The following is a 25,642-nucleotide window of genomic DNA, read 5'->3' on the forward strand; positions in this document are numbered from 1 at the left end:
AAGTCCTTCATGAATATCTCAAAGTCTCCCTTTTTCTATTTATCTAGCAAAAAACCTTACGCCAATAAAGCAGAAAAGCTTCTCCTAGCAGCAATTAAGACCTCTGCTCCTTGCAGTCAAGTCCAATGAGTTCTCTGATTGGACAACTGTGTGGAAGTTCTAGTTCATAGTTTTAATCAATTTAAGAAAAAAAGTTCAGAGTTTTCATCATGTTTTGGATGTCTTCAAACCTTGTTTCTCCATGATATTCCACAATTTGCGAAGATTGGACTGAGTGATGACATCATCAGGTTTAAGTTGAAGAGCAAGGAGGTAGTTTTCTTCAGCCTCTTTCAGTTTACCATTCAGATGGAGAATGGCTCCAAGATTCATCAGGGCAGCTGGATACTGGTACAAAAAAAAAAGAGGAGAAATATTAGGAATATTTTCAATTTTTCTTTTCAGACAATCTTCTTCCACTTAAACAAATTATTCCCTTATGTTTGCAGACTTTTCACGGAAGCAATTTAGCAATTTAAGTTAATAGAGATAACAAGAAAAAGTTTCTGAACAGCTGCTGTACACTTTTTGCTTTAAACAGGGCAGGCTCTGGTGTCTACAGACACAGATCTCTCCCTTTAATGAGAAAACACAGAACTCAAAGCTTTACATGTGGTAATGTCGGCATAGCACAGTTTCCAAGAGAAAATTAAAGTAATCCAAGAATGGATTAAAGACAGGAATTTAATTTTAATTCAACCCATTGCCAATAAAGAGTTTATAATCATTGGGAATAGTTAACAGATTGGAACTCATCCCTTTTTTCTCTTTGTCATAATTAAAACTAGTAGAAAATACAATCTGTTCTCAGATCCTAAGGATGTTCAGGGGTCCTAGGATATCCATTTATATTGAGGCTGTGGCAATTATTTCTTAATGAATGACTGAATAAAATAAACAGTGGTGGAAACACATGCTATTTTAATACCAAAGATGTGAAAGTTTTGTAACAAATCCACTAAAAAGCTTCTTACATTACTAACAATTTTTCCATCTTTATCTAAGATAAAAATGTTTCTTGTTTTTAATTTTTTCATCTTCAGATTATTCCATTATGAAATAATAGGTAGTTCATGATAATTAAACATGCCTGGTTACTGGAGTTAACAAATATTACAAGGGCAGAAAAGCGGATTTATGAAGCTGAAGAGAACAGTCTAATTTGCCAAACCAGTACCTTGCATTTCAAAGAAAAAGGGGAAAAAATACTACATAAAGTTCTGTGGTTTTCCCCCTCAGGTAACTACTGTTTCCAAGGAGCTTTAGGAACACTCACTTTTGAAGTCATGTAGTTTTTCCTCAAAGGATAAGTGTTTCAAGCCATCACTCACCAGTGTTCTGATCAAAATGCAATACTCAAAATCTGAAGCCACATGGAAACTCAGCTTCAGACTACTGTGTGGGGGTGCTGGTATGCTTTAGAAGCCCTTCAGTGACAATAACTTCAGGAAAATATGGTAGGCAGAAGGCCAGTAAAATATGCACTAGAGTTGGTCTCCCAGACTGATGTGGTAATAGGAAGTCACTAGGATGAGGAAGACTTACTTATGTTCCGAAACTCTCCACTAGCAAATGAAACTCGTTACTCTTATCCTTCTGAATCAAGCTTTAAAAAAAACCCCATAATTCTTGTGTCCAAAACCTAAATTTTGTGGTGAAAATGTTCAGAAAATTCTGTAGTTTTATATCCTACAAATATTTCATATTTTTTCAGCTTTCTTCTTGCTTCTTTTCACCTATTAACACATGCATCACAAAAACTCATTCAGAACTGCAACAGATCAAATTTTCAGAGGAACTGGCTAATGGAGTTTCAAGATTAAGCAAAATAAAATGAGTTTAGCCCTCCCTATTGTAAATATCATAATGCTAATGCAGTGGAATCTGAAGATGTTATTTTTAGATTTAATTTTTCTTGCTTTACCCCGACAGACTATTTCCACCACCCTTAAATCAGCTACTTCGTTCTACTAAAAATAGAAAAAAAAACCCAAACCCAGCTGGATTTTATAACATTTTCCCAGTTAAATACTCTCCAAAATTCCCTCTTCAGTCATATTCTGTACAGATAAGGAAATCTAAGCCCCTGAAATGTAACCTTTGCTATGGACAACACATATTGGCAGCCACACTACCACAGTTCCACCGTCGCAGTGCCAATCTTGCATACTGTTTTATAATGGACGAACATACTCCTTGATTACAGATGTTCTGGGTGCTAATTGAAGTGATCTAAGTGAAGAATGATCAGAAAACAGCTCTACTGTATATGGATGACTGTCTAAATATCTACATATTTTATTTATTCATTTATTTTTAGACAAGATTGTTTAAGAGAATTTTCTCATATCATGAGTAGGATGGTCCATTCCCACTAATCATGCTCCTTATTTGTCTAATGAGAGTTTATGAATCAAACAGTTTTTTTCAAGAGCACAGTTATTGACACAGAACCGTCTTCTCACTTGAAATATAACTATGTGTGTACGTTTGCATCTAGACAAAGCTTACAATGGATAAGGATTAAAAAACCTTAAACTTAGAAACACTCATATTAAATAAGACACACGTTAAAATGTGCTCAGGGCTAATTCCACAGCATCCACAAACTTATTGTGTGGGAAGTAACAGAGTTGTCTCATATGGTTCCCAGAATCCCTCTCCATTTCCTTCACATGCCCCTGAAAATATAGCATATATGGTACTAATCAAGTACTCTAAAGAACATCATAGATATAAGACTATACGCCTAGCTAAGAAAACTCTTCTGCCATCATGTCTTTAATTTGATATATCATTTCACAAGAGCAAACAACAAAAACATCCAGAAAAAGAACAAACTGCATGCGTTTTACCTGAACTTGAGATTTTCCAACTTCTACACATCATTCCTGATTTCCTGGAGACCCAACAAATTTTAGGCCATTAATGCTCTAAACAAATGTCTCCATCGAAATTGTGAACCGATAACACGTTTCAGGTAGTGCTGAAAGTTCACTCCTTCATGTTTCAAATGAGCAAGTGCACAGGATTTTGGAAAGACTGCTCCCTAACTTTCTAGGGTATCAACCACCCCAATATCTATGGTTTATTGTAACAGTCACAAAAATTTTGGGTGACTGCAAGATTTTACATGAGTGCCATCGCTCTCTGACAGCTCTAAATGATGGTCTGAGGACAAGAGAGAGAGAGACATTTGCTACAGTTTTTCTTCTTATTAAAGACAGCTGATAAAACTTTTCAGTACGTTAACAAAGGCAGTCGGCAGCTACCAGTGCAATAACATGGGACTTGTAGCACTGTCTAACAAATGACACCACCTACTACTTCAGAGACTGGAAAGGAGAAACAGGCCTGCCTTCATTTCCTTTCGGAGACAGATGCTTTACATCAAAAAAAAGCTGACTGGCATTTCTATCAGGGTTATAAATGCTGTCTTTTATGGTCTATTGGGAATTATTCTCTTTATTAGCATTTTTATCGTGGTGTGCTTGTTTCCTTCGTGGTTTTTTTGGGGGGGAGAGGGGAGGTGCTCGTGAGAAGGTGGAGAGAGGAATAACAGAGTAGTTAATGAATAATGGAATAGCAAAAGGCATGCATTTAGTCGCCTGAGCTGTTTTTTGGTTTACATTGATGACAATTCTTTCAAACTTTCTCTGTACTACCAAAATAAAAGGAGAGCCTTGGGGCATGCAAAAATTTTAATGTAAACTAAAACCCTCTCTAAAATTAGAGAACCATGAAATCTCCAAATAATTCAAAATAATTCTGAGTAGTATTTCAGGATTACACTAATGGAACCAAGTACAGTATTGGACCACAAACAGAACGAATCATGACGACACAGAAGATGAACTGTTTCCTTATTCATCATCTCTGGCTCCACGTATAGCAAATGTCACATCAGAAGAATGGTCCCAAACAGAAGATGACAAGTTTACTCATACATATGCCTAAGAAGCTATGGAAAGAGAAACAAACACACAAACACTTAACCTTGCTCAGAAACACCTCTTGCATGGCAGACAAGTACGAGCAAAGAGCAGCCCAAAGGCAAGCAATGAAAGCTTAAATCGTTTTCCTCAAAGCTCTGCTTACAGATGACTTTCTCTGCTCAACACCACAGAGGCCAGGGTGGCAGGTTCTGAGACCAAATTGCATTTTGTTGCTGCCAGGGTACTTATAAGGAAAATCATGCCAGTTTTTACTCCAGTAGAATCACAAGTGCAAGCTACTTCTCACTTAGCCATTTTAAAAGGTCACTGAAAAGATGTTGCCAATATTCATCTTGCTCTTAATGAATTACTGCAGTGTGTCATCTTGTAGATGTTTCAAAACAACCCCAGGACTGTTTAAAGGACACCGTAATCAGCATGGCCAACCCATCAGAAACACAGAGGCTAAGTGTTTTGTTTTAAAACGGTGCAATTAAGGGCACTTGTTCTTTTGAGGGTTCCTGTTGAGTAAAGCCCATACTTAAAGAAGGACACAAAATGTCATTCACATGGGAATATTTCATCCCAGCACTTCTAGTTAAATATGGGTGAAGAATTCAGATATTACTCTTTGATAACTGAAGATACATAGGAGGTACAATGACTGAGTAGTGAAGCAGCACAGTATCAGTTGTAGAATGGCTCACCAAGAACAAGAGCCAAGCACGGTGGACTGTTTCATCTTATCAGTGACCACAGGATAATGTGCTGTCATGCCTTTGTTATCTTCCTACAGTGATAGCAAGAATTTTCACTTGAACTTTTATTACCGGTGCTATTGCTGTAGCACAGCATAGTATTTTCTGAAGCAATCAAAATGTCAACAGCTCCTTTTTTTATCACTAAAGATAACTGTGGACAACAGAATCATTTCAAGGGTGGCACTTGCTTTTGACAGATCTCACAACTTTCGAGTAAAACCATGACTTAGGAGTTGCCCCAAGATGTAAGCGTACTACTTCAAAGCATGAGGGCGGGCGGAGAAGGTAGAAGGAGAGGCAGGGGAGGGACGTGCAGCAAGATGGTTGCTGCCAACTGGACCTTGCTCTCCAATGCCATACATTGACAACACCGTAAATTCAGCAGTGACACACGGAAGCAGATCTTTTTATAGGAGCAACCTAGTGTTGCCAGATAAGCCAAGTGCCACTTATTCTTTCCAGACACTGATGTTTCTACCTGGTTCTCTATGCTACAATGCTGTTTAAGAACTGCAGTTTGCATACGCCATGTCTGGTATTTTGTTCCAAACAGCCCATGAATCACAACTAAGACACTAATCTCCAGTAAGCTGGCTAAGATGAGAGAATAAAAAAGCATAAAATTCAGAGTTCAGAGGGATTTCCTGCGTCATCAGCCCAGATAGCAAAGTTTTGCTGGAAAACAAAAAAATCAGTATCTTTGCGAACTCTTAAAATGGAAGAATACTCTGCAACTTTTCCTTTATGACAGTTAAGTACATTATTTAAATTGCAAGTATGCTCATGAACAATTTCAGTAAGTATGCTTTTGTGTCGACAACAGCTTTCAGCTTAAATAGTGAAGAGGGGAAATGGAGAGAAAAACATTCTCCCTGCAAGTACTAATTTGAATAAACATTGCGAAGAGCACAGTTTCCATGGTTGTATTAGTTAGAAATGGATCTAAATGTCTCTGCTGAAAAGGGAGCCTGCGTCCCGTATCCAATTACCTTAAGACTGACTAACATGCATAGCTATATAAATCTAAGTAACGGCAAGCCTCTGCTTTAGAGGGGAGTGGATCCTTGGATTCAGCTATCATCTTTCAGAGCACTACGTTGCTAACACTGATAGAGAACAACCGTAGTTATTATTTACTACTACGCCATTAAACAGAAAGATACTTAATTAGTGTTCTATTCATATTTTGTTCACCAAACTAATAAATTATCAATGTCCAGGGAAGATGAACATCCTCCAGAATAAAAAGGACATCAAAAAAGAAAACACATAAAAAATAAAGTAGATGATAGGAAAAACACAGTTTCTGTTGAATACTATTGATGTAATAGTTTCAGGTTAGGAGAATATATCAAGTTAATATATCAAGTTAATAAGGCAGAAGAACAGCATGAGTTAATACCCAGTCACCTTAACAACTGATGATACTACAGAAACATTAGGTCATGTAAATTTTTATAACTTTTTTTTATTATTTTACATTTGGACACTCTCATCTGGACGTTCAAGGCAGACAACACTTTAACCTGCCTGGTGAAAGGAGAATATACATGGAAGTTGTTTGCATCTAATCTTGTGTGCTTTCAAACACTGGAGACTATCCTGTCTAAAACTGCAAACTGCAGAATATGTACATTTAAAACCAGAAATTAAAAAGTGAATGAAGGAGTTTTTATAATTTTTTTTTTTTATATTTATGGGTGGTAAAGGCAGACAACACTTTAACCTGCCTGGTGAAAGGAGAATATACATGGAAGTTGTTTGCATCTAATCTTGTGTGCTTTCAAACACTGGAGACTATCCTGTCTAAAACTGCAAACTGCAGAATATGTACATTTAAAACCAGAAATTAAAAAGTGAATGAAGGAGTTTTTATAATTTTTTTTTTTTATATTTATGGGTGGTAGATATGGGAGTTTTTATCCACAAGCATACCGTGAAATTATTCAGTTTGCTTGTAGATTTGGCATCATTAAGGAAACCCACAGCTGTGAGTCAGGGAAGAGTTCTAGACTTGGCATGGGAAGGCAGCATCAAGCAGTCTACTTTTTTTCTCAAATTATCACATCAACAGGGGACATTTTAGCATCAATGTTCTTCAGCCAGTGGAGATTTGTTCCTCAACATTTTTTTCATCTTAACCTTCAGAGACTACTCAGAGTTTTAAAAACATAGTTATCCAAAACCAAACAAGCATATATAGATATATGTTACATCTTGCTGCTGAAAAGCTATCTACCATTGCCCTCTATATAAATTCAGAGTATACTGTTTTATATATCAGCAAGTTAACAAAAGCATGTGTTACAACTGGTAAAGGCCACAGATCATAACAACAGCTGAAAAATTCCCACAAAAATGTACTTACATTTGTAATTTCTGTGTATCTAGGTTTTTTCCCCCAATGGCCATGCATCAATTGCTTTGATTTATGCTTAAAAAACCTCCTAGTAATCACTCTCAGTTTATACAGAAACCGCGATGGACATTTTTAGATAATATACTTGTATTACCATAATAAAAGCTAAACAGGAACATACGTTATGAGTATTTAATATTATGGTTATTTAAAAAAAAAAAAAATAAATCAACATTTTCCAGGCCTTAAAGTGTTTCTAATTAAACTTCTTAGCTTTCCAGCTCAAATGTTGTCATCAGTACAGGATATGATAATCTTATCCAGTTTTCCTACCACTTTAGGATTTCATTAAAAAACTTCAAATTACTTAATTTTTGTTTATAGAAATCCAGCTGTGCTCTGGCATCTACAATTTGATAATTTTAATACATAGCTACAAGTATGGTATAAAACATTTAACAACTCCTTTACCTCATCTAACACAATTACGCTGCATGCTAACTAGGAAGTCAGTACTCCCAGCAAGTGAGAAACTTGCCAAACAGAAATGTCATCTGTACTACCACACTGACAAATAGAAATTGCTCAAAATCTCTCAAAATTTTGTCCTATTAAGAAGGAGTTTTTTAAAATGAAATTCAGGATGTGAGTAAATGCATTTTTGCATGCACTTTCTTTCTAGACCTTTGAAACCAGAAAAATAAATGGCTTCGTGTTACTGCTCAACGATAAACCCCATTTTTAATTTAAAAGAAATGTAAAATGTTAAAAGAATATACACTCCTTCACCCAGCAGCACACATGCAGGGCTGATTAGAATAGCTGTCCATATTAACACAATCAAAACTGGCTAATCTTCAGAGAAAACTCTAATTTACAGATCATCTAAGATTATGACCACAATTATACTCACAGTATACACTACTAGCATTTAAAACAGTTCATTTTTTTCAATCAAATAAAACATCATTGGAAAATAAAAATGCCTGCTGAGAATGAATGCATCATCTGTCTATTTTTGCCCAGATACTGATCAAACACATCAGTATCCAGAGAGTAGATCAAATACCACAGTACCCAGTAGTTTTTCAAGATGCTAGTCACAGGCATATAAAGTACTGCATTAGAGTTTCCAGTTTTTGAGTAGAATAGCCAACTACTGAAATTTCAGAAAGAAGTAGTGTTCATTTCTGGCCTTGAAAATTTAATGAAGTTCGAGGGGAATGTCAAAAATCAGAAGATTTCCAGTATTTTGACTCAAGACATTCAGATAAATGTTAAGTGTCAAATAAGGCTTTGCACCTTTGGCTGACATGTGTAGTCAGCTGAACTAAATGCCCGAGAACTAGCTTAATACTGAAATTGCTGTCTGTTTTCCAAAACTATTTAGGTATTTGCAGTTGTAAGGTACAGCTTTCAGGCACATTGTGTAAACCGTTATGCAACTTGAGCACAAAGAATGAGAATGTTGCTAATTTGTTCAAAGCTTATATCATGCACAACCACTATTAAGACAGCCCACACAAAACGTGTGATATTAGAGCATTACAGAAACACGAAAAAAGAAAACACTAGGAGATTATGAGGCATTATAGGATTCTTTAGGATTAATTTCAGCCTTCATTCCACCCCTCTATTGACCTGCTTTCTTTTGGTTAACTTTCCCTAGCCAACAGAATCAATCATTATTCCTTTATTGATAATAATTTCACTGGCAGGAAAGTATAATTGAAGTCTGACATATGAAGTGATACAATTTCCATAATAACATGGTTTATCAATAGAGTCTGAAGGTATTTTCAAATTGGTCAAAAAATGTAACTTCAGCATGTGGAAAAGCTACCAAGGCAATTTTGCAAATAAAAACTAACTCCATAACTTTGCAGATAAAGAACAAAACTCTTGAGATGATGTACCATTCAAGGAACTACACTTTCGTTACAGAGTAGACACAACTGAAAATGCTTGAAAAAATCTTGTTCATAAATATTTTCTTTTCTGAAATTTCTGCATGGAAAGTATTTGCATTTCAATCTTTTTCTTCTTCACCTTTGTCCTTTTTCATCTGATTCCTATCACTTCCATAGTTGTTGCATAGTGCAAAAAGGTTATGCCCATGCTCTGTCTTGACTTTGGTTTTACCCATGGATTATGAGAGCAGCTGAGAAGAGAGGCACATACTGCTGCTCCTTTGCAAAGTGCTGAATTACAGTGCTCTGTGTAATCATAAGAATTCATGCCTTACTTTTGGCAGCGAGCAACCTGCAGGTGTTCCCTATATAGTATTTAGCAATTAAATCTACAGTACATACTAAAATTATTAACTTCCAGAGTAAGCACAAGTATTTAATTTTGATTCTTGTAGCTTAAAGATTTTAAGGCTGTAGTTTCTAAAATTTGGTCTTTTGAGCATTAGTAGTAAGACCACTGGGCACTAATTACTTGCTAGGCTTTTACAAGGTTGTGTCTTGTAAAAAAAATAAAATTACTTTCTGGTAGGGCAGCCTTATTTACCATATCTGATTAGTGACATGTATGTTTACAGTGCTTTGTAATATATCTATAACAGCAAGACATGTTCAGTGGTAGATCTACACGTCCTACTCTGAAAGGTTGCACTTGATACTCTATGTTTACAGTGCTTTGTAAGTAATTAATATCAATAACAGCAACACATGTTCAGTGGTAGATCTACATGTCCTACTCTGAAAGGTTGCACTTGATACCGCATAAGCCAGTAACTGCTGTTTATCGAATAGAAGCTTTCTGTATTCTTCAAACTATGTTTTTAAGAAACGGACACACAAAGCAACACTGTGTTGTTTAAAATGGTTTAATCAATTATTTCTGAAGGCACAAGAGGACAACTAATATTTGCAGGACTGGCACCAAGAAATCAAAGTTCAGTATTCTTCACACTATGTTTTTAAGAAATGGACACACAAAGCAACACTGTGAATATTTTCCTTTTTAAAAAGGTTTAATTAATTATTTCTGAAGGCACAAGAGGACAACTAATATTTGCAGGACTGGCACCAAGAAATCAAAGTTCAGTTCCTGCGCCTCTGAAATTCAATGTCAAAAACTACTCAGTGAAACCAGATGCTTGCCCCAAACTGCCCCAGAAAAAGCCCTTGGTGACTGGAGCAAACTATAACGCAGGGCCACTAGAATCGCTATGCAGTTCTGTAGTCAATGGCTCAGGTTAATTTGCCTTCTCATTACATATTTTCACTACACATAACACCCATTCTATATAAACAGCACAGGATCCTACAGAAATTAACTTTGGGTCCTACCTACCAGCAATCTTTTTGTTAAAGCTTATTCTGATCCCCAAATCAAAAAGTTTGCCTCCTGTGCAATTTCCATAATCTCTGTTCAGAAAGCATTTTCTTCCTCTATTATGGGTAAAACACCCAATTTGTGAACTAATCAGCAAAAAACTTCATCAATGCAGCTATCAGAAGAGAATTTTTCAAACAGAATTAGTGAAGGATCACGTATTGATCTTTCAAAAATGATAAACTATAAGTCTGATAATTTTAAGTGTATTTTAAGTGTAAATGCAGTCAGAATGTGAAGAAATGAAGTAGAACTACTGAGTTACAATAAAACTCCACCAATCATTTACCTCACAGAACCTAAGAGACATACAGCAAGCCTTCATATGGAATTTAATTTAGGGTTTTATTGTGGGTTTTTGGTTTTACTGTTGTTATATTGGAAAAAATTTCTATTTTCTTTCTCGCTGTAATTGTTTTCAGTAAGTTTGAGGCAGCCAGATGCTGAGGCAACTGGCACTGTTACAAACCATAATGTCAGATTAAAGTTACTTACTGTTACAGGACGACAATCTTTACTGGAGCACCTGAAGAGTTAGTAAGATTGCCTCAGCTTAGTAATCGAGCTGTTCACTATATGGAAGACATGTTTCGAAAGGGTAGGTACCCACCAATGTCTGTTTGCTCTCCAGTAAAACTAACTGTGGTAAATAGAGTCACGTAAATGCAATACGCAGAGCTGACCAACATCCAGTGGTTCAGAATACCTCAATAAAAAGGGACTGTTCTCTGGGGGAAATGAAAAGCCGTGCACGCCCTCCTCACTGCATCTTCTCATTAGCAGACATCTGAGCTCTAGATCGTAACTTTCCCAGGGAAAAATACATTCAAACTGATACTGAAGTTACTCTTAAAGACAAATTTCAAGAAAATTTCTTCAGCCAGACACTTGCCACTCATCCCCTTCCTAGCAGTCTGTAAACATACAGTTCTCAGGCAGATCTCAGACCAAAACTAGCCTTATTGTAGGGTATTTTTCCTCCGTACAATCACCTAGATATACCCGGAGGTGTGGGAGGGTGGGGGGGAATACCAATTGCATCAAAACCATCTTGTAGAAACAGAAATGTAAGTTCTCCAGAACTTTTTGGGGAAAAAAAAATAATCTAATAGGATATGCCAATCCACAACTAAAAATCATTCCTAGAATGAGAAATATATCAGAACTATAGATTAGGAAGAAAATTAGGAAGTTATTGCAAAACATCCTAATGAGAATGTACTGTCGCTGGGTTTATTTAATGAGCATTAAAAACACTTCCTTATCAGTTCTACTTGCATAATAAATTCATTGCATTGTTTCCAGAATCAGCACTAGAACACTAGGAAAAACCTTGCTGGATTGTCTTTTAATTGAGTTCAAACAGATGGTTTAATTTCTGAAATGCTAATCTGCTGCTGTGAGTTCTATATTTCATGGCACTTCATTTTTGATTGACACTGAGGGCTACGTCTACAAGGCAAAGCCGATCTTGCTCTTTCCAGAAACTGATGCAGGCAGCATAGTACCCCCTGCCATATTACTATCAGACTGTCAACCACAATCAGGTGCATAGGTCTATCCATTTTACACCACCTTCACTTCCACAGTTTCAGCAAAGAGACTGCATCTTTACAAACTACTGCCTCCCATCATCCCAAAGCACATCCTTTAACCCAGTAGTACAAATCTAGGCTATGACTTCCTATTAATTAGTTTCGCAAACCTATTTTTTTAATTATTCAGTAAATGAACATCATAGTTGAGTACAAGCACAACTGTTGCATAGTTATTTTCATACTGAAAAGTAATCATAGAAAAAAAATTATCTGTCTACAAAGATGTTGGTGAAAAACACTAAAATGCTAGATGAAACAAATCTGCACTATCTGCAGGAGAGAGGCCTAGCTGACCTCATGTTCTTTTTTCTTCAAGTAATTTTGATGGTGGACTGAACATATCTATATACCAGATAAAATTTCAGATTTGCATAATGAAAATACATATAAAAAAATAGAAAAAGAAATGTGAAGACACTAAGATTTCCATTCATGTTTACTGAGGCACAGTCCTACAAAATTTCTGAGTCAAGGTTTTGACAATAAAATAGCTCATGCATTATTTGGTATGAGAATTTCTTCTCTTTGGAGAATTTATGACCTATCCATTGAGAATTACAATCATTCAATGGGATCAGAAGAACAGTGTTCTGTATCTAGGTAGGTCACTGGAGAGAAAGGAGAGAAAACAGAACGTAAACCTTAATACTTGGGTGATTAACTCATATCATAGATATAACTTCATAAGAAACACCACTGAACTAACAACAAACGTATGATTTTTGTGAAAACATGGTCTTTTACTTTTTGGAGACTTAGTCACATGAACATTTTGAACACTGTGGGCAACAGAACCTACAATGGAAATGGGTGCATAAAACAAAATACTCTGGGGTATTTTTTTTGTGAAGAAACAACTTTATCAGCAGGTCCAAGCAGCACCAGGGAATGCGACCAGACATACTGAAAACCTTGTATGACCTATGTCCTAAGTGAATAGTGCATGAATTATCAGAGAGTTTCTTTCTCTCAAATTACATGTTAAGCACAAAATTACTGCTTCAACAGTTCTTGGTAAGAGTAATTGATGATTTAATGAAGATCTAAAGGTTAATTAGATTTAAAAAAAGGAGTTAGTATATAGTTGCTTACTTCCGACATTTGTTCCCCCCATTAAAGAAAAGCATGTCTATACATTTTACAGTTCATGAAATGAATGACTCAGAAAATATATTATGCCAATAATTAGACTGTAGAAGGACTAATATTTACGGGAAATTTGTAAACATTTTCATAGCTAAAAATGAAACAAAAAGCACTCCAAATTACAATGACAACGAGTTTCTCGCTTACTTTGCCAAGTGTTTCTGGATATACAGCTTACTGTTTGAAAAACTTCATGCTAAGAAGAGTTCATAGCTGCTTGCATAATTTCACTGGAAGAAATCAGCAACTACAGAGCCCAATTTACCTCTCACATGCAGGAGAAACAGAAGCAACCCTAAACAAGGCAATGGTGTTACTGCAATGCAGTACCTAAGTAAGTAGAGGAAACTCGAATGTATTTTCATTTCAGTCACTTAGAACTTGCACAGACAAAATAGTTATGTATTGATTAGGATATCAGTGTACAACAAATTATTCTAGATGGGAAATAAACAGCAACTTAAAAGCATTTTCATTCCGTTCCAAAGCTCACAAATTACACTGAGCCAATTGATCTCAGATATTTGCATTTTTAACTGCTTGTATAATCAGAAGAGTACACATGAACTCCCCATAATCTAAATCTCACAAAACTGAAGCTGAGAACTGTAATGACATGATTTCCAACTTTCTCCTAAGCATCTTACATGAAAATGGATCACAATATTGAGAACCAGATTGAAGTATTCTATAACCACCCAAAAGCACGTTCAAATATTTGCTTTTATAGAGCTGCTACAATGTATGAAAAAACACACGTAGAGTTTTCTGGAGTAAGGCTATAAATATTCTCATGCATTTCCCAAAGGAAATTCAGTGTTTTCCACAGCTGAGTAAATTGGTTTTCAAATTATACAACTCATCCTGATATTGTTCTTCAGTATTACAGGTAAATATTCCCCTTCATACAGCCTGTGTTCTTTCTTTGTCCCCTGATGGAGATCATAGGGATGGGAAATGCTGTATGGGGGTTTTTGTTTGTTTTGTTTATTGTTTTTTTTAAGGTGGGAGGCACTAATCTCTGCTGAAGGAGGAATACTTTAATATTCAGAACAACAGCCTGTACACAAGCCTGTCCTGAAGCCGACAAATGTGCATGACAAAAAACCTAAATGTGTCTTTAAAATATTTAGGAGGACCATGAATAAACGTAATTGCAAATGTAGAAATGTCACTTTTTGTTCAAAAGAATAAACACGGTTTTCCCCAAATATCTGGGCAGAGATAACATATCTGCCTTGCACTTAGTCCCAGACTAGAAGGATGAACCGAGTATAAGGACCTGGAAAGGGTGAAGCAACAACAGCAACAGAAAACTGATTTAAAAAGTGGTGCCAAGCAACAGGTTAAGGGGCAATGGGCACAGGCTGAAACTCAAGAAGTTCCATCTGAATTTGAGGAAGAACTTCTCTACTTTGAGGGTGGCAGAGCCCTGGCACAGGCTGCCCAGAGAGGGTGTGAAATCTCCTTCTCTGGAGATATTCAAAACCCACCTGGACGTGTTCCTGTGAATCTGCTCTAGCGGGGGGTTGGACTGGATGATCTCCAGAGGTCCCTTCCAGCCCCAACCAGTCTGTGATTCTGTGAAAGCTTTCCAGCCCAGGAGGGGCAGAGGGAGTTCATGCATGGATAAACTCTTTACGTGGAGAAGTGTTGCTATTTCTGTGCAAACACTGAAGAGCCTTTCTACCTGAAATGAAGGGCAGCTTGCATTCAGTTAATATTAATTTTCTTGAATTTCTCCATTCTGCACAACCTTTAGGCTAGGTCAGCCTTCTGCTGGGCAGGCTGAAACATGTCACAGCTATTCTGATATCAAATCTCAGAGTCAGTCTTTTATTGCCTGTCAACAGGGAAAGTCTACCCAACTCACAGTAACCAAGAAAGTGCTCTCTCATCCCTTCGAGATCAGAGCGCGGTGTTCTCTTTTCTCTAAGAGTGTTTCACTATCTTCTCCCCCAGTGGAGCTGATCCATGCCTAAGCCTCCCATCCCTGTATCTGTCTGAAGTCAAACTATTAAAAGTATGCCATCTGGAAATACAGTTCACATCAGTCATGCCTATCTTCTTATTAGGAAGCCACAGTACCCTTTTTAGTCCCTAAAAGTCCTGCATGCCCTATAACAATCGGTTCAGTCTTCAGGAAGCAGCAGAGCAGGAAGAGAGGAAGAACTGGATCCTGGGATGTTTTCTTATTCCTCACACCTTCACCCAGACAAAAGAAAGGAGGCATTTTCAGGAGGCCAAGAGTGCTGCTGGGCTGGAAAGAATCCACAGCCATTCATGTCACTGAGGCGGAAAATTTGGCACACTTGAGAGGAAGCCTTAAACAATGCGAGGCTTAGCAGCAGCTGGTGCTGGTAGTGGGAAGCTGTGCAGCCCTGACACAGGGCAGGAGAAGCTGGGAGCAGCTCGGAGGGCAGGCAGGCAATCAGCAAATGCTCCACCTGCCCCTGAAGGCCCACTTTTGTATTTTCTGTAAAAGCAGACACAAGTTATGGAAGACAGCTGAACAGGGGAATCTGCTGGATGCTAACTACCTAAAAATACAGCTCTGTGGTCGTTCCACGGCACCAAAACATAAAGATAAAAGATTGCCATATGTTCATTACTTTAAATAAACAAGTAAACAGACAGAAGAATATTTTAAAACATGGATTCTCAACTGGAAAGTGTCATGCTTTACTGGCAATAATACATGGTGTAAAAATCATGTATGTACTGTTCCTCTAGAGCTGTGTCAGCTTTATCCATACTACACTCCGGAAACCAGGTGTACCATGGCAAGAGACTCCAGTTGGGTTTGGGTAACAGGGACCAGATAGACCAGTTCAAAAGAGCTGCAGGAGCAATAGATTCATCACTGGAGAGGGATCAGCAATATCCCTGGAGCAGTGTGAGGATGACATTGGATCCAGTGAAGCATGGAAGACTGACAGTTTTTTGTCAATTGAGGATCAGCTGCAGACAATTTAGGGATCACTGTTAACCCATCCATTACCACCATCAGCTGCAGAATTAACATAGCAGGAGCTCTTAAAAGTTTTATGAAGATTTTCCCTGGCAATAACAGGACAATAACAGCTGGTAAAATGTATTAAAGCCATCTACCTCACAATTACTCCTAGCCTGGTAAAGCTACATGACAGAATTCCTGAATGTTTAGGAGAAAGTCAAATAGGAAAATTTGGCATGGAAACACCTAAGGAAAATACACATAATAAAGCAGATCTTGGTTACATATGTTTCAAGACAAAATCCAACATCTACTTTACTTTTTAAAGACGTATGTACTATCAGAAGTATATTCATTTTTAGAGGTCCTGCCATGAATAAAACCCATATATTATGAACACTTCCCATAAGGAGGCACTGACAGCATGTTATCTATAAGATGGCTATAAAAATACAGTCAATGATCTGGAAATCACCAGCATTCTTCTTTCAACTGTTAGACAGCTCGAGGTAGAGCTTATTACAAGCCTAGAGTCTTTGACACGAAATCTGTATTCCAGCACTGGGGAAAAAAAAAATAAAAGGAGGACTTGTAGCAACTGCTTTTTAATATGATATTGTGTTAACTGATTACATAAACCCTTCAAGTCAAGAAATGGTTTAGTCCCCCACATTATGATTAAACCATCTAGTGGAAATTGTATTTATTTTGCTTATAGGTACATTTCTCCTTTCCCCCTCATTCTATGTGTGTGTCTTTATGTATGTTGTTACAGTAAGAGATTTAATCAAGCCCTTTTGAAGTGGTAGAGTGGAAACAGCTGTTTCTGACAATGTGCCGATGACATGGGGCTTAAAGCTGTCATGAGCTCCAGATTGCAAGCAGCACTAATATGTGGTCGGGATGGCAGGGACTCGCAGGTCGTGGCACCTCCTTGAGGAATGCTTCTAACCAATCAGCTCAAGGTGGTGGCTCAAAGTCTTAAGGCTCTGGTGAGCTCTCTTTCATTTAATACTCTTGAGGTCACACTTCAAAGCGCCCTTTCTTCTCAAAAGCCATTGGCCATATGTGGGGGTTCTAGAGCAGCTTTTTAAAGATTGGCTGCTTCAAGTTCAGACTTAAAAAATTAGAAATGCAATTCTATTACATAAATGATGTCTTAAAAGTTGAATAAAAGCTGAAGCTTAAGTCAATATCCACATTCTTGTAAAGAATGCCAGTTTAAGAGAGTTTCTGGATGACTGATTTTTCCACAACAAAGTGAGCTTAAAGCTCACATTTTAGAGTGCCTAACAACTTGTTAAAACAATTTCCTGGTTTGTGAACATTACAAGATGTAGGGCACCTAGAAACCACCTCTGAATACAGATTTTCCTCAGCAATACTCCCACTCAGAATAATTACTGCATAAATATCTTGCTGTCCAAGAAACTTACACTTTGATTTCTTCATGCAACTGAACTTGCTAAAATTAGACTAATGTGATTAACATACATCCAAGCCAACATAGCTAGAGTAAATACATATGTGCTTCTCACTGAGAAGGCTCTAAAATGATTTTGTTTTGATCATGGTAAACACACAATATGGGAATACATTTTCTGGAAAGCATTCAAAAAGATCCAGGGGCTAGGGAAGCTAATCTCTGTAGGTTACCTATAGAGTTGAAGGAGGAAAAGAGAGTCCTGTAAGAAATGTTTCATAGCAAATAAAAGTAGATTCCTTCCCCAAACAGCTTCCTTGACTCCTCTCTCCCCCTTGGCTCTCCAGAGGAAAGTCAAGTCTGTGAAGCCTAGCTGGAAATAAACAGACATAATCTTGAGAATGCTTGCTTCTTCAGTGAAGTTTAAGATAAATGATTCCCATCCCCACAGCAGCACTATATTCTACAGAAAATACTGCTCTTCTGAAATTTAACTGCTAATTACTTTCATAGAGGATAAATACACACCTACTGTAAATAAGGCCAATCATGAACATTATTAAAAGGACAGTTAGGTCTAAATCTGGAATAATAATGCTAGCCAGATTTGTTTTTTCTTTGCACCCAAGCTGCATTTCAGCTGGTGCTGCTACTGTACCAAAGTGTTCTAATTCTTTTACACTCTGCAGAATGGAGGTGTATCCAAAAGCAAAGATGATGTTCAAGATGTTAAATGCTGCTAAGGATGGTATTTTATAGTAGTGATATTACAGATATTATACAATATGTAATATTTGTAAAGAAATGGATGCAAGAGAGTGGAAATTTGAGTTTTGTTTCAGGCTGCATTAGCTGAAAATCTCTCAGGAGCCAGGCACAGGTCTAATTCTAAAGAATAACCAATAATTTAGTTGTCTTGGTACAGTGAAGAAGAAAGGAGTTGGTAACAGAGAAATTAATCTTCAACTTGGGATCTAAAGGAGTGACTGGGGAACCATGGGAGAAAAATAAAATCATGCTGAAAAAAAAGCAGAGAGAGAGTTTACTTGGGATCCTGATCCATAATTCACTAATGCCAATAGGTACTGTCTCAAGCACCAGAAGGGGGAAAGTTCTTGTTAAACAGATGCTTTTAGCACTTAATTGTACTAGGAACAAGGCTGATCCATTACACAGAATGAGACTTCAGTGCTGCCACAGTATTGTCACTGAGAGGGAACTTGGGAACAGACCTCTTCGCAACTAATATTAAACAGGTGCACACAAATATATATATACAGAGATGTGTATATATATGTGGAACAGTATGCATGCATGCATCTGTACATTACATCACATTCATACATCTAGTATTTTGAATTTTCTACAAAGAAATGTTTCTAGATCATTAGTGATGGATACAAAACAAGAAAATCCTTCAGCGCTATATTTTGCTTAAGGATATTTCTTTAGCATCTTGACTCACATAATTTTGCTGATGCTTTATATTCATAAGACAGTGAAAGGATACATAAGCTATACCCAAAATAACAAATCAAACTGTAGGCATTTTCAGGCTGTGAGGATGATTCCTGCACAGCTCTGGACTCGGCCCCTGCAGTCTCTTAGACAGTACCTGGATACGCTCTGAGACGCCGGCTGGATCAATGCTAGAGAGAAGTCCTGGGCATATTTAATTTACCAGTACAGTTGTAGCTATGAAGTGTACAGGATTTCACTAATTTGCATTCCACACTCCTTTGGAAAGATCGGGAGCTTCTGTCTTACCATGTCTGCAATATATACTGCCTAAAAAACCTCCTCAAGTGGCTTCTTTTCCTCCCACTCTGAAACTACTATGGTAAATTTGAGAGTTAATAAGAAAAAAGGTATGTATGACTACTTCCATTTTTATCGTTGTTCTTGAGAGATTGCCCTTGTACAGTCATCAAACAGTTGATGCTGGAAGTGAAAATGGATACAACTTTCCCACTCTGCATCACTAAAACATTTTTAAGAAGTCATGAACCATATGCATATTATGCTTAGCTAGAAAGTTAAAATTTATCATCTTGAACATAAAAGTGAAATTATCTCTTAAAGAAAGCTGAATAGCAGTACCTATTAGATTTTCATTTAAACTAATCAAAGTTAGAAGTTGCAATAATAAACTGCTCTGATAATCTTATCCTGCAAAAAGGATACTTTGATCTTAAAATGCAAAGCTTGTCAGCAATATCTAGAAATACCTAACTTTTATAGCACCACTGCCATGAGCTAGAAGCCCTCAGTTACTTCCAGAGCTCTCAGAGAAACCCCATGTATACAAACATATTAAAATATGAATAAATATATTTCTGAGTTTGTGAGAAACATTTCGAGAGTAGAGTGAACCACAGAAAAGAGAAGAGGAACTGTACCAACTTTCAGGCAACTGAGGGAATTCTTTCAACATTAAGGCATTAAGGTATCCACTCAGGGGAAAAAAAAGAAGTGTTGCATCTGAAAGCGTAAGGAAACACGAAGTCTAAGTTGTTATCTCACAAAGTATGAATTAAAGAAATACATAGATTTTGGAGAGGTTTTTTTAAGAGATGGTGTGAAAGTCCATAATTTCATATGCATAAGTTATTTTGGTTTTTTGGGATTACATCTTGTTAGCTTGTTTTGAGTCTTAGCTGGTGTTGCTTTTGATTCTTAGGTCTGAAAACTTTTGGTTTAAGTCTGTATTTTTTAATTTTTCTTTTTACTTGTTTTTTTTCTCTTTTTTTTTTTTAACTGAAATTGCTAACTTGTATCCTCAAATTAGGCACTATAGACTTCTGTGACAGTAATGTGTTCTAGATTTGATTTCATAGAAAAAGTATTAGGTATTTAAAATAAATTCTGCCCCATTTATATTCATGAATGTTTTTTCCCAAAATGTGAAGGTAATTGAAAAGAAATATAACATTGAGTAAAAAATGGTAAAAAGAAAATATTTTATTTCTTTAGTTCCTGATGCAATAAAATTGGAAATGAGCTCTTCTTAAAAAGGGTCTGTCACATACTCCTACATATTTCTTCTTCAAGGAATAAGCATTTCTTTGTCAATATACAACAACCTCAGAGGTAAATACCTGTTGAACAACGTTTGCCAGGAGTTCATGACAGAGGAAAAGCATAAATGTACTATTTAAAATGCCTTAAACAGTGGATCACAGAATAGCCTGTCATTCTCTTTTGCTAGTGAAAATAGACGGAATTAGGAGAGCTTTCCAAACTTAACACATTTAAAGGTGGATAAATAAATCTAAATCTAGAAATCTTTTCCAAGTATGTCAGCCAAGTAAGACTTGTTGCTAGAACACTTCACTGAGGTAACCTGAAAGGAGAGCGATTGGTTTGACAAATGAACAGCTTTATCTGACTATCCAATAATACACCATTAAAACAACATATATAATATAGGCTGAAGGATCAAATGCTCCAGCAAGAAGTTTCTCCTCGACACAAAGGTTCAGCACTGTAGCATGTTCATCAATTTAAGTAATGGATATCATTAAGAAGGTACTTACATTAGGTCTTAATCCTGCTGCCATTTCATAATACTTCTCAGCTTCTTCATTGAGACTGGCTTGTCTACCAAGATAGAAAAAAACAATAGAGTTACACCTCGTTTTCCTTGGGTTAAAAAAGAAATCATACCTAAAGAAGCATAGTTAAAAACAAAACAAAAAAAAAGCAAAACCAGAGACATACCAGACTTCCCCAGAAGGAAATCTGGCTTGTTTTTTGTAATTAGCCATACTTTAACAGTAAATTATGAAGCTGTAGATTATACAATAATGCAGTTCCTTTCTTTGTGCCTCCCCAGGAACACTATCATTCCAGGAAATAAAAAAATAAAAAAAAAAAATCACAGAATACAATGATTTCTCAAAAACAGGTTTCCATGATTCAGGGTATTCATTCAGAAAAGACAGTTCTGACTTCAACATTTACTCACATCAGTCTGAGAGGGGATTTAAACTTAGATCTCATATCCCAGGGGAATAAGATGAGTTTCTGAGTACCTGAAGCACTATCAGCTCAACTCTTTTTTCTTTTCCTTACTAATATATATGGCATCTACATTGTCCTACTAGTTTAATTTTTATTTCTTCTCCTGAGTTTTCAGTTTAATGCCTTCAAATGAAAATGCAATATGTTGCCAAAAAATCCAAACACATTTTTGTCTCAACAGGCCCTTTTTATCTATTCTCTCAAACTCCTCTCTTCTTTTGTCTCCATCACCTTAATTTCCCTCCAAATATTCATTTTGGCTACTGGCCCAATGAATGTCAGCTGATCACATACACGTCACGAGAAAGATGGTAAATACGTAACAATGACTAAGCAGGACTATCAAGGCAGGCTACATATCTTCTGGTAAAGTTATCTGCCTTTTTTTCTCTGAAGAGTTAGGTCCCTTCACAGAAGAGTTAAGGACAGGAGATCTTCAGCATATTTGTCTTTGTGATGTGATTACAGATGCATTTCTGTGATACAAAATGGCAAAATTAGAAAACAAGGATAATGTTAAGCAGTTGTTTTTTTTTTTCTTTTTTCTTCTGCTACTGAGAACAGTTACTAGTTCAAAGAGTATCAGTCAACTGAGCACTTGTCTCTGGAGATTTTACCTTGCTCATTACATGAGCTTTTACATGCTTTGTTATTCAGTGATCAAATTGCATTCTAATTTTATGTTCCCATCCACCCAAATTTTAAACACTATCCACATAATACATGATAGGCAATTAATCCCAATCAACACATTTTGACAGTTATTGGTCTTGGGAGAAGAAAGGGAGGAAGGATAATCCCTTTGAAGTTTCTCACATAATCCCCATGCAAGCTGAAACCACTTCCTGACTAACAATTTGCCAAGTAGAACCTGGTTTATACCTGTTAACTGTTTTAAATTACTTTGCACATGTATCACCGACTCAGTGGTTGCAGTGGTTAGAAACGATTGAATGTCTAAAAATATTCATTTAACCTGCTTCTGAATCACTCCTGCTGGGCATTAGTAGTACTTGAAACAACTGAAAAAAACCTCCCACAACTCATACTTCCAAATTTCAGGAACATAAAATAAAACATGACACAGAGCTTTTTTTTGTTCCTATTTGCACAAAACTGTCAGAAAACAAAACATTTCTGAACATGGCGAAATTCTGTACGATAAACAAGGTGCTTTACCCAGGAGGCAGATATGGACGGCACACTTCACCTCCAAAAGTGTTGCTGGCATGTGAACATGGAACAAATTAAAATCCTCTCCCCTTTTCGCCCAGTGGAAATACATGGCTTGCTTTCCTCCCACATGTACATCTTGAAACATGGATCGTTAATTCCTAAGTTGAAATCAGTTTGAATTTATAGTTCTCCATTAAAAACAGTTTATAGAAATGAACGCACAGCCCACTAATCTGGTCAGGAAAATGCCAGTTCCATTTCTGGGGCATTCAGCAACAGTTGTTTTAGTTAAGATACAACAGAATTCTGGTTCCCATTTTCACTGGAAATCTGAACTAGAAATTCATTATGTTAAGCCTTGGAATGGCTTTCCCTTGAGAAAAATTAAAGGCACAGAGGTAGGAAATTGCAGTAACCCTATGCCACTGAGCAGTAAAGAGCTCTGGATCAATGTCAAACAATGGACAGACACTACTAAAGGAAATATAATTCACATTAGAGAAACATCAGATAAAATGTTGATAATAAAACAGAAAGGAAGGAAAGGAATGAAAGAGAAGTTTGGAAGTCAGAGTCCTTTTCATAGTTATGAGCTACATTTCAACCTCTATTCTAAATCTTTTCATGAGGACTGACCTTGAAAACACATCTGATTTCCCCCATTAACACCTAGCATTCAATCTTATTTTAAGGGACAAAAATGTCTCCTCTTTTTATTCCCTCATATCTCTTAACCTGAGCCTCCAGACCCACCAGCTCCCTGTACTTTGTTCCAGCTGACTGCCAGTGACATCTCATAAATGTGCTTGACAACACACTGCTCTTCGGTTCTCCTGACACCCAGTTATAGTCAGCTTGCATTCATTTTGAATCTTTATGTCGATCACTGGAAAAAATATTGCTTTAAGAGACAAACAACACCAATGCTGACTAGTTTAGATACATAAACATGTGAATGCGAAAGGGTTATATTTAACCTGACTATTGCTTGGTATAAGACTGTTGATTTTTTTTTTTTTTTTTAAGTGAAATCATGGATGTCAGCCCAGCTATAAAGAAGTTTTCTTCAAAGAGATTCCTATTTTAAAACACTGAATGTTGATACTTGGCATTCTTAATGGACCTTTTTGTGTCACAACAAAATCATAATCAGATTCCATACATGTAAACCTTCATCCACATTTTTTGTTTACAATACTTACATAGACTGTATGCTTAGCCATACATACATACATATATATACTTAAGCACACAGACAGTAATTAAAGAATGAATAAAATCTGTTTAGACAATAACATAGGGTGAACTTGTGCCTATGGGACTGTGCCAGCAACTACACTCTGTGTTCAAACAGCCAGGGTACTTTGGAGAGTCAAAATACTCTCACAGAAATTTACTGAAAAACGAAGACCGTGTCATATAGTGTTGCTCTAATTTAGACTTCTGTTTTCAAATAGCCAATAAATATGCTATAACGTCACGTAATATGAGTGTTTCCCAGAACAACCCACTTACAGAAGTGTGAAAAAAACAATTACTCCTACAAAATGTGCTTTTAAGCAAAGCTCTTCTTCCTAGGCTTGTTTTCCTTTGGACACAACATGAAGCTTTTTTCCTGTTTCTAATTACTACGGTGGTGTCACCACACTGCCATTCCTCATCCTAAAAAAGTAATTATCCCTTAGATCACAGGAAACCTATCTCATGGCAGCTCACTTCAGTATACAACTACAAAGTGAAACTTAGCACTGTTAATACATGACTCAGTCACGGAAGCTACAGCCACCGTATGGCATTACAAATATATGCTTCACTACGTTCCATCAAAATGTATCTAGCTTTGCTGAAAGGTTTCAAATTGCTATAAGCTAGAGCATAGCAAATACTACAAAAGTAAAACACATGACCAGTTACTGTTTTAAGAAGAACCACCCAAACCGCTACATGACCCTTGAATCAAGCTGTCTGGAAAACAAATTTGTTGAGAAAACAAATTTTACAGGCAAGTACTATGAAAGTTAAAAGTTACCAGACTGTTGCAAAGAAATTAATCACATTCATCCCACATCTAACCCCTATTACAGATGACTTGATTCATCTGGCATTGCATTATCAGAATCCTACAGAAGTCATCTAGGCAAAAAATTAATAACTATGTTCGTGTAATCAGGAACAGGGATGTCTCTCAATAATGCAAACAGAACTAGCTCAGTTTTCTTATTCTTGACTTCGGATTTAGTCACAAAAAGAGGAAGTGAACAGTGTTGGATACCTGACAGAAGGAGCAGAAGTCTTTCTTGTGACTGCTAAATTCAGAATAGGTTATCTATAAATAGAGCTACTGTGTTTGTACGCAGTTAACAATTCAGTTGCAAATTTAAGAAAAAAAAACTTAGCCCGCAGCATTCCGGTTCAAAATTTTCAAAACTTGTCAATTTTTATTTAGGTTGCATTTTAATTTAAACATTTTTCTCAGAGAGTAAATGGAAAAAGTAAGATATTTCAGCACTAGAGTAGAAAAATAAATTGGACTTGGAGGAAATGATGTGATTGTTTTCCATCCAAAACAGTTGTAACCCAAATTTGAAAGAATTTGCCTGTAATTCTGAAGAAACGTCTACATGTTTCTGAATCTCGTGACACTCCTTGGGCTAATGGTGGAAACAGGAGAATGACAGGAGGGGAAGATGATTCATTTCTAATTCAACAATATATCACTGCATAGAATATTCGGTCTGAAAAAAAAATACTAGAATTTACACAAAAATCTAAGTTGCTGTTATTACCTCCTAGTCATTTTGGAAACCTTGCATCATCCACATTAATATCAATTGCTGTCTCTTAGTCCATAACACATGTTTAAAATTTATCCCTTCTCTCT

General features: G+C 36.6%; 1 protein-coding gene across 1 annotated transcript in view; it reads right to left on the minus strand.

Moving 5' to 3' along the window:
* Positions 1-207: 207 nt before the first annotated feature.
* Positions 208-25,642, minus strand: part of TMTC2 (transmembrane and tetratricopeptide repeat containing 2) — a 149,651-nt gene continuing 124,216 nt past the window's right edge. The window contains exons 13-14 of the mRNA XM_009697670.1: positions 21,099-21,162; positions 208-387 (exon numbers count right to left, since the gene is read on the minus strand). Coding sequence (XP_009695972.1) covers positions 208-387; positions 21,099-21,162 — 244 coding nt within the window. The remainder of the gene's footprint in view (positions 388-21,098; positions 21,163-25,642) is intronic.

This window comes from Cariama cristata, unplaced genomic scaffold (assembly GCF_000690535.1).
Source record: "Cariama cristata isolate BGI_N322 unplaced genomic scaffold, ASM69053v1 scaffold3850, whole genome shotgun sequence".
Lineage (NCBI taxonomy): Eukaryota > Metazoa > Chordata > Aves > Cariamiformes > Cariamidae > Cariama > Cariama cristata.